Below are 18,123 nucleotides of genomic sequence, written 5' to 3' on the forward strand. Positions count from 1 at the left end.
GTGCAGATGTGAAGAGATGAAATAATTCAAAGGAGGTCTTTTTTTTTTTTTTTTTTTTTTTTTTTTTAAAAGCATAAAACTTCTTTCTAAAAATTTCTAAAAGGTAGCAAGGGGAAAATGAACTGTGCAATGCGGCACAGCAGTCATAAAAATACTGATACTTTCGGGGCGCACTGGGGATTGTGGGTAATAGGTGAGGAGAAAACTTCTCAAGGGGAAGAATTGCGATTTATCCTCCCTGCTGAGTCTTTATGCAAACCGGATGCAACCAAACGGGTTTTTCGGCTCCATGCTGTCATCCTTGCCATTTTCATGCGTGCAGACATTTTTGTCTTGGCCACACATTTTGAATGCTGGGTGAGTACAGAAGCTGCAAAATGAGATTGGCGAGCGCAGAAATTCCCTAAAAACGGGTCAAAATGATGGATTTGAATCCATGGCTAAACAACTGTAGCTGAGCTGTCCTATATGATACACCAACTGATGGGGGATGCGCCATAAATATCCCACCATCTGCTTCAGCAGCTGAATGATGTAGTATGAGGACAACTATGACAGCTGAAAACAGCATAAACAAAAACATGAGACCAGTGATACTGTGGTGTTTAAAAATTAAAATGATTAATGGTAGCCTACAGACCAGGAAAACAAGAGAAGTCTCTTACTACCATTGGCATGAACAACAATTGCAACAACTGCTTGATATTGATAGGGTTCAACAAAAATATCCCGCACACCTTTCTAACATCAATGGAAATAACAATAGATACTGTATCTAATACAGTTAGAGTCCATATAAAACCTGGAATGATGATGCTAGAATTCGATAAAATTAGATAAAAAATAGGGCAAATCCAGAGGGCGTTTCATCTCCTTTACCCAAGTGATGTATTTGATATACAGTAATATTTATCAAAGTAAATTATGACTTATTTTCATTGTTTACTAATCAATATATCGTTACACTGTTGACAATTTGCAACCAACACTATGAATTACAGTATCAACAATGTACTGTATGACCGAGCAGTTTCGTCAAACCTGACTTTCAGTAAGTGTGATCACTCCCCATGCAGCTAAAATGTTGTATATAAGTATTAGTGTTTGATAAAACAAGTAGTGAAGCTCAATAAGCAATCGTGTTTTTTTTTTTAACTTCTAAGGTTAATAATTAACTAAAAACAACTTTTTTTCAGACAAGAATGAAATACCTTGAAAACCTTTGCACTGTCGCCAACTAGAATTTAATTCCCTGCAAATGGATTGCAAATGTCTTGAGTGCTGCAGACAGCCTAGAAGGATTCCCATAATGGATTTTAAGCCCTCCGTGTGGCATATCACAGCTCTGCTAGCACCCACTGTGACAAGGGTGGTTGAAATAACACCCACCGAAAGGATCTCGGAAAAAGGAAAGAAAAATGAAGAAAAAAATAATACAGTGTCTGTCTGATTTTCTGAGTTAATCTTTGAAGACCTGAGGGCTTTGTTGTTTTTTTTTTTTTTTTTTTGTATGGGCCATGCAGAGGTGTTTGAGGTTGTTTGCAAGTATTTTAACTTTGCAGAACCTTTCCAAACTCCGTGGACTTGAAATTTGAACCTGCCAGCATCAAGTGTTCGAGGCTTTTCTTCCTTTGCTGAATGATGTTTGCCAAGAGGTTTCTATGTTTCCAACCTATGACCTCATATTTCTATCGAGTTAATATGTATTATTCGCTCCCTGCCGGTCCTTGAAATCTGTGATTCGGATGCAAGTTGCACAAGTTGGAGTTGACCCTGCTCCCTATCAATTTATCCATCTATCCAGTCCAGACTAAGGAGGCATTCCCTCACCCCTTCTCCCAGAACCACCACTGTCGTTTGATTTACTTTGGTAAACATTTTTGGGGCGTTAAATTGTAAAGGGTCCCAAAATACCTCATATCGATCCGCTTTTCAACACTCTCTCATGGGGGGGAGTTCTTTTGTATTGCTTGTTTGTGGATAAAAGCATGGTATAGTCTCTATGTAGCAACCTTTTCATTGCAAACCACAGGGCCAACCCTGTGAACATACCGTGTTCATGTACCATATGAACCTGTAAACATAACATATTCAGCAGCCTTAAATGGTCAATGTCCTATGAATGAAAAAAACAAACAAATGTGTGCTTACCATGCAGCCAGATGAGTCCAACTGTCGGTCTGATACGCACTTGAAATTCTTCTTGCAGCCGCCGTTGTCTTTGGCGCAGTCACGGACGGGCCCGAAAGACGCCAGCAAGTCCTCTACGGTCTCAAAATATGTGGACATCATGGCTTCGTCCCTGGATTTAAAAAATACATTTAAAAAAAGTCAAAAAAATGAAGATGCCTTATGTTTTTAAGTATAAATGACAAATGGAAAGGAATGCTTAAGCAGCTAAACATAATCCCTCGACGGCTATAAAGTAGTTTCTTATAACCTTGAAGCTTCTGGTGCAATTATGATGTGGGTCATGCATCCTTGTTTAATGAAAGAGATTGAGTCTTTATTTTATTTTGTTTTTGTTTTGAGAGAAAACAATCACTACAACCATGAAGAACTAGATGTACAGACTTCTGTCTGGTTGCAGAATGTCTTAAAATGGCAGCACACCTTTTCCCTTAAGCCATTTTTTTCGTTCATGACAAGTGGCAACACTGACACACTTAAACGAACGAACATTCCTCAAACTTTAACAAAGTCCTCATAGTTGCATGGATAAGTATAGAATATATAAGTGGTTGTATGCATTTTAGGGGTAATGTGAAATAACTGCTGTAGGATTTCTCATGTTATCTTCAAAAGAGGATTTTCATTTCAACCAGTCACCTAATTAACTAACACTATGAGAGACTAGTCTTTTGGGCCAAAATGGCAAAACACATGCTAACACTAACTTGTTGCCATACTTAGAGTATCATACTCCACAGTCTCCACTTTGCACAACGGTCCATTTTCTTGTTGCCTTCAGTCTCCTCTTAAAAGAAAAATGTTTTTTCCTTTTGCTGGAAAAGTAAACACAAGTGCCCTGATTTTCCTCCATTGTTGTGGTTTGTTAGCATTTGTCACTCTGAAGGATGATTCAACACGGCATGTTTTCTTCAGTTTAAGGCAGTACTATTATAAAGTGGAAAAATCAAGGCAAGTAGAACTAAGCCGAACTGTGCACTGAAAATGCAGCAAGGCATTTTGACCCTTACTACTGTAGCTTGAATGGGCTCAGAATTCAACGTTTTTGTTTAACTCAATAGTGTGGATCCCTTCCCCTTGGCTGTGGTAGTTTTGATTGTTTGGGTTATTGGAGTAGCTCAAAAGGACAAACAACCACATCTATTCCCACTTGGAGTGCCTTCAAAAAAAACAAATAACAATATAAAAACACACAAGCCTAGGATGATGGAATCCTAGATCTTCTTCTCATGACGCAGCATTGCTAACCACTGAAGCACTGTGCTAGCCAGGTGAAACAGTCATTATAAACAAAAGGAAGAATGGATCACATCGAACAGGTTTTGTGAATTATTTCTGAGAAAATGTATGTTCGACTGTGACTGTCAGGCTTCACTTGAGTATTCTCCACCAGACCGGGCCCTCACATGGCTGCTGTCAGCGTGAATGATGGGGTGAGCGACCCCTGCGTTTTTCATTTGTAAAGAAACAACAAGTAAAAGCGCAACACAGACCACCCAGTGTCCTGAGAGTGCCTTGACTCTATAAACAGCTACAACATCATAAATGATGGCGAGACGGGCATACTGCTGAGTCGGGAGGATTTCATGGTCTTCCGTCGTATTTTTTTACTGCTGTTAATTTGTCCGAAGCAGTGAAGTTGCAAAAGTAAATGTCCACTGCTCATCAACAGACAATGTTTGCTTCATAATAAGAGTTTGCAAACTACTGTTTGACAAACTATTGTGAACTATTATGGTTTGGCAGTGGTAGGAAGTAACAAAGTGCGAATACTGTCTCGAGCTAATGTATTTAAGTCGATTTTTAAGGTATCTGTACTTTACTTGAGTATTTATTTTCAGACAACTTTTTACTTTTACTCCCTACATTATAAAACAAATATCTGTACTCTACTCTCTACTCCTTACTGTGTCAAAATACACCTGTTAGATTTTTCAAGCTCTGCTGACGCTGAGAAGATGCAAAAAAATAACATGTAATTAAAAAGAGAGGCAAAGTCAACCGCACAGCGACATAGAGGAACGTGAACCAGGAAGCATTCACGATGATGACGCAACAGATTCGGAGAAGCAAGATATTCCCCAATCCATGGTTTATTTAAGAGAATTGTTTTATGTTGTCAAAAAATAAATGTTACTTTTGTACTTAAGTACATTTCAAAGTTTGTACTTTATTACTTCTACTTCAGTAAAGGAGTTGAATCAGTACTTCTACCAGTCTTTTAAGTACAGGGTTTCAGTACTTCTGCCACCTCTATAAATTGAATGAGCCCCAAAGTCCATCCCTTCATAGATAGCCACCAGCTATGAATGTGTACATTTTGTACACCGTACATATATTATTTATCCCTCACTCTGCATTTTTTAAATTAAAATTTGCTCTCGAACTTAATGAGCATTCCTTCATCCCCAATAACTTTTAATGGAAATGGTTGACTAGTTTGTACTTAATTCCTGCCATTCAGCAGTTTTTGGGGGAGTGAGAGGGTTAGTACATGACCTCGCCAATAAACCTGGTTTCAATATTTGTGTTGTTTGGGGGATCTTGTACCTGCATGATTGTAGTCCCTAATCCCTGTCACGACGCTATGTCATAAATATACCAACTCCTATTTACAATACCATTTGATTGCCTGAAGCCAACCACTGTACCAGAGGCATTTCACTCATGTCATCTTTAGGCCACATAAAGTGTATTTGTTCTCATGGTTGGGGAACTGCCCTTTCAGCTAATTGCATATCTTAAAGCCGCAGTATGTTTATAATGTATGGAATATTGTATACCCACGGGATGTGTTATGTGTGATGCCATGAGAACTGATGGCATCAGTAGCTGGCCTTTACTTGTTGACGTAACTAGGAAACTGATTAGATAGTTGACGTTGCATGTTGGCAGTTTATACCAGCTCAATATATGCTGCCTTGCTTTTTGTTTAGACATCTGAGAGCCGCATGTCTTTTTTTCACCGTGCAACCGAGGTTACCATGTGTTGAAGTCCAGATGACTCACAAATTTATCAACAAAAGCTCAATTTTCTCTTAATTTATGTTGCCTTTTTTTTGCTTAAAACCTGCTAATCTCTACAGCAATCCTTCTTCCATGTTTACCTTTCTGCGACCAACAAACAGAAGCGAGTGACATCACGTGGTTTGTTGTGTTGTATCTTTGTACTTTAGGAATATTACAGACATTTGACACAGACATCATTTACATCACCTGAATTAGACCACAGACAAAGACCTAAAAAGAACTGGGGTTTATTTTCAGACAGAGACGTTCCCTAATTGGTTCGTGTCGAGTTCACACTTGAGCTGAAGTGAATGAAACCGCACCTGAATTCACTTGCGAGCAGACTGAGGCCACCTACAAGCCAGGGATAAATTGTAAAAGAAACAAAATTATTGATCAATACTGCACCACACCAGTATATAACTTAAAGGGTAAGTCTAGAGACAAAGCAAAATCTCAGCTATGGACCTCCACTATGCATTATGAATTTGGGCTTATGGTTGCTTTAAAGGAGACACATGTCATATTCCCACAAATTAAAACAGTTCCCAGGTGTCTTAACAAAATGCCTGACATGCGTTGGTCCAAATATCCCATGGATCAAGAATTATTTTTGACTTTTATAAGCCACGTTGGAATCAGATGGTTTTGGGGTCTGACCTGTTTTGATTTCACTCTAATTTTACACTTGCTGTGCAGGCAGGTACTCCAGAGACCCAAATATTTGAATATGAGTACTTAAAGCAGCCAGTTTTCCATAAGACATCCCCGCTAAGGGTTTCATCTAATAGATGACTGCTGAACAAAACTGTACTTGGACAATATTTGAGATGGTGTACTTTTTGATTGCTGAGCAGAAAGACAAACAATGTGACCATCAGATTCTATAATCTTTGTTGGTTTTTAGAATATTTGCTGGAATGGTTGTTAATAAGGACCGAGACGGCTCAATAATCTGCATGTTGCACTAATTGGGAGCCTTAGGTTGCTTAGGTTCTCTGTGTATGATTTTTCTACTTTAGCTCCCAGAGGAAAACACATTTTGCAATGCTTACGATGTAGAGTTTTGAAGGTACTGTAAATTCAATACTGACTTTTTTTTTTTTTTAAAGAAGTCTGCAAAGCCTTAATTCAATCTCCAAGCGCTCTCGATCTTATACAACAAGAATGTCTCATTACTTTGCGACAAGTACTCTATGGAATTCCAACCTTATTCTCACTCCTGCAACAAAAATAAATAAATAGCAGAAGCAGGAGGTCTATCATGCAAAGTTGCATTTTGAAACTCTCCCGTGTCCTTAATTGCGTAGCATATGTACAATTTTTGATTTACTTGTGTTTATTTATAGATAACGACCTAAAAACCTCTTGCTACTTTTCTGGGTTGAGCTTATGCTTAGCACAGTAAACAAATTGTTTATGTAAAGGAGACAGCAACCGACATGCATTCTCTGCTCTTATGCCATACCACCTAGTCCTTTTTGTTTGACTTCTCGATATTTACAAATTCAAAAAGGCAATATGTGACATCCATTCTTTCTGCCAGGAACTCCCAACGCTGACAAATGAGTCTTTAATATTGAGGGAAAACGCAGGTTAGGGAACGTACGGCAGGCCAAAAAATATTGACTATGGCTCAGCTGTGAGGTGCAAACCAACTGGCTTTCTGCATAGTGAGTCAAAGAGGGAAAATCAGGATGCCTGTTTTTTTTTCTCCGGGCACTCCGGTTTCCTCCAACATCCCAAAAACATGCATGCTAGGTTAATTGACAACTCTAAATTGCCCGTAGGTGTGAATGGGAGTGAAAAATGGTTGTTTGTTTGTATGTGCCCTGCGATTGGCTGGCAACCAGTTCAGGGTGTACCCCGCCTCCTGCCCGATGATTGCTGGGATAGAATCCAGCATGCCCGCGACCCTAGTGAGGAGAAGCGGCTCAGAAAATGGATGGAAATTAATGCAAGAAAATTTTCTACATTGAACACATTAGTTGGTACAAAACAGGACAACAACTATGGAGGAGAACAACAGTTTCCTGTATTTCCTTCTTTGCATGTTGGTCACGGTCAGGAGACAGATTTTATTCCAGAAGAGACTGAGGGCATGTTGAAGTAAAGCTGAGAATGTGGATGTTTATCTTTGTCATTTCAATCAATGAGCAACAGAAATGTTTGCATCACCTATACGGTATCGGTTGGACAAACCTGGAATGCCGGTTGACCAGGTATTAGCAATAGTACCTCATTGTACCTGGTGGAGCAGTTACTATACAGTGAGTTTGCCCAGACAAGGGGCATTACAGACAAGGGTGCACAACACGAATTTTAGTCTGGTTCTTAAAGGAGCACCAGAGGTAATTGCTTGGGGCACATTTTTTCATCACCCACCTACCGCATTGGGTGAACTTATGTCCGTTTGTAGACATACGTCCTATTAGGGCTGCACAATTCATTGAATTTGAATTGCGATCACGTGTTTGGCAGCCACGATTAAATTAACCTGATCGTCTGTAATTTTTACATTTAACTTGCGGGTACTGCTGCATATGAACCACTTTCTCAACCAGTAGTCAGCCAAATGGTTAAGGCTTCATGAAGCTGCCGAAATAACAAGCGAGCAGCGTCCAGCGCACCCTGCAGTGGGAGCCTCAGTCACTCTCGGAGGGACTCAGGAGAGTGAGTCATGCCAAGTGAAGCAACTAGTACAGCAAACAATGGAGATGAGGAGCATCACAGTTAGGAGCTAGTGCCTGGACATGTTTTGATGAAAAACAGCAAAATACTGGACAAGAAATCCCTAGCGTAATTATTTTTTCAAAGTGGCATTAACTAGACTGTATGAACAATAACTGCTCAGGCCAGCCACAAGTGGAAGTCAAGCCAGTTGCCACAACGATTGTTCATTTTATGCTTTACGGTAACACAAAGGTAACACGCTGCGAGGGCCAACTTTAAAATAAAAGCCTAACAAGGCATTGATGGCCCAGTGTATTATTTTGTGAAGCTTTTATTTTGAAGTTTGAGAAGCGCTTTGGCGGCGTGTTACCGTAATGCATAGTATGAACAATCGTGGCGGCTGGCTTGACTTTGTCAAAGTCTTTTCAAGTGAAGGCCGGCCTAACCAGTGAGAAGTGCTGGAGTTAAAAAAGGGTAAAACGGGAAATCACAACTGTGAAGTTGTTTGCTGCCTGTGACCTATGATCAAGCAGAACGCTAGAGCTGTACCCGACCTTGACAATTCATTATGTTGGCCAGTCAGCCACCCACCAGGGGGCAAACATAAGGTTAAGGCTTCATTAAGCGCCGGCACTGTACTCCGGTACCTACTTCAAAATAAAAGCCTAAATGTAGTACTATATGAAGCTTTTATTTTGAAGTTGGTCCTCTCAGCTAATTGGTGGAGAGGCAGCGTGTCACAAGAAGACACTATTAACAATCGATGTAACGGCTGCCTTGACTTAAACTTTTCGCCTGGCCTGACAGCAATGAAAAAATGCCGGGAGTAAATAGAGAGGCAAATCACAACTGTCAAGTTCTTCGCAGTTTGTGCCCGTGCACGACTGACAAAAGCATTTAAAACAAAGAAAAAAAAAACAGCTTCTAAACATTTAAAACAAAGAGAGAAAGAAAAAACAAGTACAATTAACACAGTGTACAGTGCAAGATATAGTTCAAAGTACAAATGCTCTAAAAAGCTTGAGAAAAAAGAAGAGTATTTAACCTGGACTTAAAAACATTCACACTTGGGGCTGATGCCACTTCTGTTGGCAACTTATTCCATTTGTGTGCAGCATAATAGCTGAATGCTACTTCACCATGGTAGCGTTGTACTCTGTGCTCCACTATTTGACCTGAGTCTATCGATCTCAGAGCCCGACTGCGTTTGTATACCATTTTAATTTCTTTCATCTATTCAGGACCAAAAACCATTTAGTGATTTATAGACCAGTAGCAGAACTTTAAAATCTATTCTAAAGCTGACTCGGAGCCAGTGTAAAGACTTTAGAATTGGAGTAATATACTCGGACCTCTTTGTTCTGGTCAGAACCCAAGCTGCAGCATTCTGAATGAGCTGCACCTGCTTAATGCTCTTTTTGGGGAGTCCAGTCAGAAGACCATGACAATAGTCAAGTCTACTTGAGATAAAAGCAAGGATGAGCTTCTCCTGGTCTGCTTGGCACATGCAAGCCTTCAATTTGGATATGTTCTTCTTCAAATTGGGGAGGACCATGTTTGTGCCGACCCACACCGCCAGGAGGAATATGATCAGGGGCGTGGCCGGGGGGAGCGTCTTCGAGGGGTCTCGCACAGGGTGCCATTCAAGCTAGCACTGCAACTGCTTACAGCATGGGACTGAGCGTTCAGCTGATTTCGCACAGTTCTCAGCGTTCCCCAATCTTCTTTGCACCGCGGTCCACTTTGACGTGAAGACATTTTGACGGACTGTTGTAGCTGCTGTGCAGCAACACCAAAACGCCCCACAGAACCGGCCTCTTCGTCTGCCTTTTACGGGGAACTTTATTGTGTGCTGCAGGCTCGCAGCTGAGCTCAACTACATTGAGAAAGGAACGAATCAGTTCATGAATTGATTCCATTCAGTACGTTGACTCAAAAGATTTCGTTGATTTTCACAAGTTGCTCGTGAACGACAACAGTAGTTGAAAAAAGTGCAAAATACCTGGTACGCAAATGCACGCTCAAACACTTGAATGTCTTACACTTTTAATATTTTCAGCGGACATGCATACCTGCGCACCACTTACAGTATGGCCAGCCTTGATTATAGATATGGAAGTAAATGGCAATTGTGCAACACCCAACCAGATGGCAATATTTTTCTTTTTCTCCAATGTTTGATACAGAGCAATGATAAAGTCCTTGTCGTGTCGTTTTTGGAGTAATTTTAAGCCTGACCTTTTTGCTACGTATAGAGCAGCTATAACTGACCTATATGAACTCTGCCTAGCAACAAAGGGTCAGACGACATGTGTTATTACCAGGAAAAATAATCCGATCAATTCTGCTGATTAAAATTGTTGTGACTGCTAACAAGCCCATAACATCTTTATTCTCCATATATAAACACAACTTGATGTATTATTGCTGCTAACAACTTAATACTTGAATAACAAAGACTTATTCCAGGTGGTGTTTCCAAACGGTGGGCAAAGTGAGATCAATTCCTTTGGAACTCAGTTGACCTCAAAGCATATTCACTGCATCTAAACAGTGACAAATGTACTTCTGCTATAAATCTCTGTGTGCCTCTTGCTTGTGCAGATGATGAACGAGCGAGGGATACGGCTCAAAGTTAGAGCAGTGCGCCGGCATGATTACAGAATGTGTTATTCGTGTGCCCCCTGCGCTTGATTAATGCTCCTCGCAAATATGCTGACTGGTGTTGAATATTGCACATTTTCTTAAAAAAACAATAACCCCCCCAAAAATCTCATTGGTATTGAGAGTAAAAACAGCAGATAAAAAACAGCAGCAAGATTGCAGTGATAAAATAAAAGTATGCACATTTTTTAGATCTCGCAGGTGAGATTTATGTATTTGTTTCTAGGCGTCACTCACATTGACTAATGGCACATTTTTATGTCTCGCTTGATCGCACTGAATGAAGTCATTCATCACACGATGCCACGGGGCTTTGGCTACTTTGGGGTATCTCTTTCAAGTGACTAAAAAAAACTAAATATATGATAGAAATGTCAGCAGCAGCTGAAACACGGGGACAGTTTGTTCAAGAAAATGAAATAGACGACAGTGACTATTTGTTATTTTATGTCATTATATCAGTTAAACAGAAAAAAAAAAGAGTTAGATTTGCAACTTTGGTGATAGTGGGTAGATTCAAATTACCCTGCAAACCTTTGGAAACAACAACAGTTGTCACAAATGACACATAATTGGGACTTATTTGTTGGGCGTGGGGCCACTCACTCATTGTAACAAACAGCTTATAACGATTCAAATTTCTTGGGTATCACCTCACTTACACTCTGGTCCTACAGATTTTTTAAATTTACATAGCCACTCCCACCACACTTCAGTCATACAGCTCAGTCCATGAGCCCTCTCTTGCATGCTTCCCCTCCTGTCCCTGTCCTGTCCAATATCATTCTGTCCTTCCTTCACAGGGTGTAGCACTACTGACCCATACAACACTCGAATCCATTGTGTCATTGTACTAGTTATATAATGCTTTACTTTCCTCATCTTGTTTACAGCTTGTGCTTTGTCTTTTGTTGTCTTCTTTTCCTGTTATTTAGTTACATTTTCACCTTTTGCCAACTTAAGGAACACACACAATTATTTACAGTGATACAAAATGTGCAATTTTCACATTGATTTTTCAATCTTTGATACTTCTGAGCTACTGTGTAGAATAAACGTGCCCTCCAAATTTTAGAAAAGGACCGAATACATTATTTTCTAACGTTCATCTTTAACCTGTGGATTCTGTGATAAAACTGTCAGAGATGCGGGAGTTGCCAGTTTTATGACTTGCGACTTGCTTTACAAATACTTCAGAAAGACTTGACTTGATAGCCAAGAGATTTGACTTGACTTTGACTTGATCTACGACTTGAAAAGTCATCTCGCTTAAAGTCTGCATTGTTGCGCACTTGCTAGTGTGACATAGCCACCTGCATGAACAATGATGGAATAACTCCAATGATAATAAAATTTACAGCAATTTACAACAATCAAGGATTATGTTGACGATGAAGTCTGCAAAAAGAAGATGGCAACCTGCATGGTTTGCAACTCGTGCATTAAAGACACAACAACAAGGACGTCAAACTTCATCTGTCACTACAAAACTCACAAAGACAGGTACGCTAATTTAACAGTTTAGCTTGCTGGTCAGACATTAAGTTTCATAGACTGATTTGGATAAAAATGATGTGATTGTTAACATTTTAGTACAGTTAAGTAACGTAAGTAGAGGTGGGGGTTCATGATAATGGTCCGAACCTTTCTTTTCTGTTTATAGGTATGCAAAACTCTCATCTTTTTTTATCTCTTTCTGTTTTACTAATGAGGCGAGAGCAGAGCAGAAAGTAGCACCTAAAATACAATGACAACCGCTGAATGCAGAAGAAATGAAGCAGCGTTGCTAGTGGTCAGTTGTGGAGATTTAAAAAAAAAAAAAAAAAAAAAGGTGCACAGATGTTAGCGGGCATGACAAAATTAAGAGTCGCTGCTCGAAGAAAATAATAGGTTGAAGTAAAATGGGTATATTTTCGAAACTGTGGATAAAGCATGACTCACCGCTTTCACATTACATGAATGTATCTAGCTTGTGAAAAATGACATCGGTGACTGTGTAAAATCTCCACAAGCTCCAAACTCCAAACGTTCCCACAGGACATCAGTGCTTTGAATAATGAGATGTCAATGCATTATTCATGACAGTCTGACAGATTTCCCATGTTACAGGAACTAATCATGAGCCGGTGCTACCTGAAGTGAGCTTTTAAAAGGTCATTAAAAGCAGAGTCAATGTCCTTGTGTATTGTATATGGATTATGTAGTTGTTTCTTAAAAGTCATTCATCCTTCACACGGTTTACCGAGTTTATCAACACTTATCATGTTTAAGTTGACGATAGTCAGAGCTTAATGAGTATGTACAGTGAGGCAGATTTAAATAAAGAAAGCTTTTGGCATGGTTTCAATAAACACCAATGGCTTCTGGCCCAGCCTATGAAAAGTATATACATTTACTGATGAATGGCTTTACCTTAGTATTCCAGACTGAGCTCATCTACAATGAACTACTACTGCTACTTTTTTGTTTTCCCCAATTTTTTAAAGTTCAAATGCCACAAAGATATGATTTCATTTTCTTTTTTTATTTATAAGAGTTAGGCAAAATACCCTTAACAGATTCTCAAAAAACTGGTGAAAGGGACAACAAACAATAGACTCTCTGAATTCAAAACATTGGTTAGTCGAAGTATTTGAAGTTTGACCTAAATTTTCATGTAAGATGTATTTCAAAAGATTATTATTTGTGCAATTTTTTCTTTTTATGTGTATACTTTACAGAAGGGTATCGGTACTCATAAGCTAAAGAGAATTTTTTTTTTTAATTATGACAAAAATAGTTTTGTTTTTTAAATTTGACTATAAATGTCACTTCTTTTTGATCTAACACAGCAATTAGCACGGCCACTACATAGGTAGCTAATTGTAATTGTAAAGAAAATTGTAAAAAAAAGTAATTCTTTGAATGGAAAAAAAGTTGGAACCCTGGAACAAATTAATGAACTAAACAGAAAATCCAAAATCTGAACTGAAAGAAATGTCCAAACGCAACCTCGAAGAAATTAGGGCCTAGCCCTGAGGGTTCTGATTAATAAAATAATAATTCTGGATATTTCTATTTTTACACATTTGTTATAATGTAACCATTTTCAGTACACATTCAGTGTCTGGCATATAGGCTAAGTCCAATTGGAATTTGTTCAAATATTTTCAAAGTTTTAGTGGAATTTAAATGTGCAGTATAAACTGAAATGGGTGTTTCTGAATGAAACAAAGTATTATAACAGAAAATTTTTTCATCCATTAATGTTGGAGTAAATCGTCGTTGATGACATCTCGCAGCAAAATCAAGTCAGTTCCGACTCACCGGACCTCTCCCGGATCTTCGGTCACCAACACGTCCGTCTTACAGCTGGCGATGGGATTGATGGAAAGCTCAACCGGCGGTACCACGAAGCTCTTGCTGACAGGCAGCCACAAGCCTTGGCCCAGACTGTAGAGTGATCTGTGTTAGCACAATCATGAGACGTATATTTCAAGCAAAAACACGACTTTCTGACAATCATGACCATGCACCACATTTATGTCTAACGGGCATCCCGGGAAATGGAGAAGAACATTTACAACATGGGTGATGACAGAAAGATGCTAGATAGTGTGCAGCACAGTCGGTAAGTTTAAGATTAGTTTTGCTCACAGTGGTAAGCTCAAATGCCATCAAAGTCATAAAAGGTGAAATTTAACCAGAATTTTCAGGGAGGAAATGTGCCTCAACTGCCTGACCAAATATTTTTAAAATAATGAAATCAAGTGACCAATTAGTACACCTTTCTAGACGTCATTTCAGCCAGCATCAAAATATCAACTGCCTGTGTTGTTCAGTGTTAATAGAAGAAGAAAAAAAAAGTCCTGAAGTTACCGTGATTCCGGTCCAAACACTTAGCTACGGTTGGGCATCGAGAATCGATTGGAACCGGGACTAACGTTCCTGTTCACCCGGAATCGTTCAAATAAAAAAAAATAGTTCCCAGTTTCAATGCCTACAGTCCGGCGACCCCAAAGAAGAAGTGGCGAAAACCAACAAAGTAGCGGCGAAAACCAACGAAGAAGAACGCGTACGAAGACGTGCTTATGCCCAACAGCGGCGGCAGCGAACAAAAGTGTGTGTTCAATCTGTTAAAATTAATGACCAGCCACCTCAGTACAACACTTGGAATAAGATTATATTGTGCAAAGGAGGCTTTCACAATGTGTAGCGTCTGACGCGCGGTGTAGCTTCAGTGAAGTAAATTCTCAGTCAATGGTTGAGTGAAACAATAAAATATGTCTATGCCAACATTGAGGCAGCTAATAAGGTAAACGGTTGGTTGCACTTTTGCACTGATAGGTTTTAGCGTTTATTTAAGTCTTCAAACCAACGTAAGAGCTGATGACGCTGAAAAGCTGAACATTGAGCTAAAACTTCACCATAGCAACTTTACATCACAATGAATTGGGACAAAATTCACATAAACGTTGTCTCACAGTATCACAAACTTTAACCTTGTACCTCATCGGTGGGTAAGGAAAGGAATGCATGTTTTATAGCATTTGGTTGCATCCGTCCATCCATCCATTTTCCGTACCGCTTCTCCTCACTAGGGTCGTGGGCGTGCTGGAGTCTATCCCAGCTATCTTTGTGCGAGAGGCGGGGTACACCCTGAACTGGTCGCCAGCTAATCGCAGAGCACATATAAACAAACAACCATTCACACTTACGGCAATTTAGAGTCTGCAATCAACCTACCACGCATGTTTTTGGGATGTGGGAGGAAACCGGAGTGCCCGTAGAAAACCCACGTAGGCACGGGGACAACATGTAAACTCCACACAGGCGGGGCCGGGATTTGAACCCCGGTCCTCAGAACTGTCCTCTGAACTGTCCTCAGATGTGGTAACCAGTCGTCCACCGTGCCTCCGTTGCATCCATAAAAAAAGCAAAAAAAAAAAAACATCACCAGTTCCGTGTGAAGTTACTTTTCGTACCGAAATGCTAAGTTGCGGTGCGCACCCTTCAAAATAAAAGGCTACAAGCTTAAAACAGGAAGTCAAGTTAAAACTCGCACATATAAACCATTCTGACGTGATAAAACTGTCCCAAATAACGATTTTAACAATGCTATATTTAACTTTTAGCTGAACCATTAATTAATGAATATTAAGTCAATTGGGGGCGGCACGGTGGACGACTGGTTAGAACGTCAGCCTCACAGTTCTGAGGACCCGGGTCCAATCCCTGGCCCCGCCTCTATGGAGTTTGCATGTTCTCCCCGTGCCTGTGTGGGTTTTCTCTGGGCACTCCGGTTTCCTCCCACATCCCAAAAACATGCATTAATTGGAGACTCTAAATTGCCCATAGGTGTGACTGTGAGTGCGAATGGTTGTTTGTTTGTATGTGCCCTGCGATTGGCTGGCAACCAGTTCAGGGTGTACCCCGCCTCCTATCCCAATGATAGCTGGGATAGGCTCCAGCACACCCGCGACCCTAGTGAGGAGAAGCAGCTCAGAAAATGGATGAATGGTAATTTTATTTTTGGAAAAGGGTGGCGTGCCTTCTCCAGGTCGGGGACGAGATCCTGCCCCAAGTGGAGGAGTTCAAGTATCTTGGGGTCTTGTTCACGAGTGAGGGAAGAATGGAACGGGAGATCAAGAGGTGGATCGGTGCAGCGTTTGCAGTGATGCGGACTTTGTATCGGTCCGTTGTGGTAAAGAAGGAGCTAAACCGAAAGGCGAAGCTCTCAATTCACCGGTTGATCTATGTTCCTACCCTCACCTATGGTCACGAGCTGTGGGTCGTGACCGAAAGAACAAGATATTGGATACAAGCGGCCGAAAGGAGTTTCCTCCGCAGGGTGTCCGGGCTCTCCCTTAGAGATAGGGTGAGAAGCTCGGTCATCCGGGAGGATCTCAGAGTAGAGCCGCTGCTCATCCCCATCGAGAGGACCCAGATGAGGTGGCTGGGGCATCTGATTCGGATGCCCCCCGGACGCCTCCCTGGTGAGGTGTTCCGGGCATGTCCCACCAGAAGGAAACCCCAGGGACGACCCAGGCCACGCTGGAGAGACTACGCCTTTCAGCTGGCCTGGGAACGCCTCGGGAACCTATCGGAAGAGCTGGATGAAGTGGCTGGGGAGAGGGAAGTCTGGGCGTCCCTGCTAAAGGTACTGCCCCCGCGACCCGACCTCGGATAAGCGGTAGAAAATGGATGGATGGATGAAGTTTTTTTGTATGTTTGTTTTTGCCGGAAAAACCTTCAGGAGAAAGATTAGAATCCACAGGAGTCCAGTGCACAGGAGAAAGGAAACGAGATGAGGCCTCACCAAGAGCATGGATCAAGACCAGACTTTTTATCATGTGCTGTTTGATGTCACTTAGCAGGTGGGATACAAGCACTTAAAAGAAAACATCAGATCAGATGTTCTCATCCAAAATCTTGGAAGATATATTGAATTAAAACTTTCTCAGGTCACAGTCACACTATCACACACCCTTATCATAATGTGCAGCATCAAAGATGCTCCACTTGCCAAAAACGTCTTCTTGGATGCCAAACATAGGTAACTCACTAGCACTGGGAAAACTATCGAGCCGTAGCAAACTTTTAAATATTTCCTGTTAGATTTTCCACAGTGCTTTCCCCCCCCCCCTGCCCCCACTTACAGCTCACTGCTGGTTTCTTCCAAAGCTTCCTATCGGTAAAGCCAAATCCCACAGAGATTGAGCTCCTCTTTTCAATCGCCTTGAAACTCAAGAGCAGGGTCTTCTCCGCCCCCTTCTTTACGCGACATACATCATACGGACAAAAGCACTGGTGTACATCTGTTGATCAATGGTCTCATCAATCAGGAGTTGTATTAACCACACCCAGTTCATCGTTTATCTTTCATACAATTTTGTGTTTGGAATGTTGGGAAATGGTATGTATCTTTTTCAATATACAAGAATAACAAATAAGTTATGTAGCTTCCCAGAACATAAACATGGATGAAAGACAACATTGTAGAGCAACTAGACGTCAAACTCTACTGGATTCCTTCTCAACATGTGGTAATTCACCATACTTTAATTCCTATGAGAGATTGTATGCATGCTGCTGTTTTGGTTAGCAACAGCATGTGATTGAACGACAGCATCAATGAACTGAGGTACACTGGATATAAAATGTCTACGCACCACTGTACAAATGTCTGACAAAAAATATTTTTAACTGTTCTTGTGAAACAAAGATTTAAGTCACAGTCAAAACGTTTTTGCTAATATAGTATACATATTATTCACTATCATTACAAAAAAGATGTAATTCCAACATTATTCCAAAATATAGTATTTAAATGAAAGAAAACACATTAGCATTCATTTGTTTTAAACTCAATGATGGCCACTATTATAACTGAAGGAGCATTTCAATAAATTAGAATATCATATAAAAGTTGATTTTAGTGGTTCAATTCAAAAGTGGAACTAATATATTATACAGATTCATTAATCACATCGTACAATACTTTTATGGAGGCCTAATTCATGCCTGGTTTCTGTATTCAATATAATGTTGATTACTTTTTTGAGATAAATAATTTGGGGTTTTTGTTAGCTTTAAGATAGAATCATC

At 40.3% G+C, this 18,123-nt stretch overlaps 1 protein-coding gene across 4 annotated transcripts in view; it reads right to left on the minus strand.

The window, feature by feature from the left end:
- LOC133413895 (astrotactin-2) overlaps positions 1 to 18,123 on the minus strand; it is a 291,345-nt gene that overhangs the window by 110,308 nt on the left and 162,914 nt on the right. For 3 of the 4 annotated variants that reach the window (XM_061698810.1, XM_061698809.1, XM_061698808.1), the window contains 2 exons: positions 13,843 to 13,980; positions 2,152 to 2,302 (listed from right to left, as the gene is read on the minus strand). In XM_061698810.1, the coding sequence (XP_061554794.1) occupies positions 2,152 to 2,302; positions 13,843 to 13,980 (289 nt within the window). Of the gene's footprint in view, positions 1 to 2,151; positions 2,303 to 13,842; positions 13,981 to 18,123 lie in introns of those variants that run through there. The other variant, XM_061698811.1, reaches the window with a different exon arrangement.

Source organism: Phycodurus eques, chromosome 15 (assembly GCF_024500275.1).
Source record: "Phycodurus eques isolate BA_2022a chromosome 15, UOR_Pequ_1.1, whole genome shotgun sequence".
NCBI classification, from domain to species: domain Eukaryota; kingdom Metazoa; phylum Chordata; class Actinopteri; order Syngnathiformes; family Syngnathidae; genus Phycodurus; species Phycodurus eques.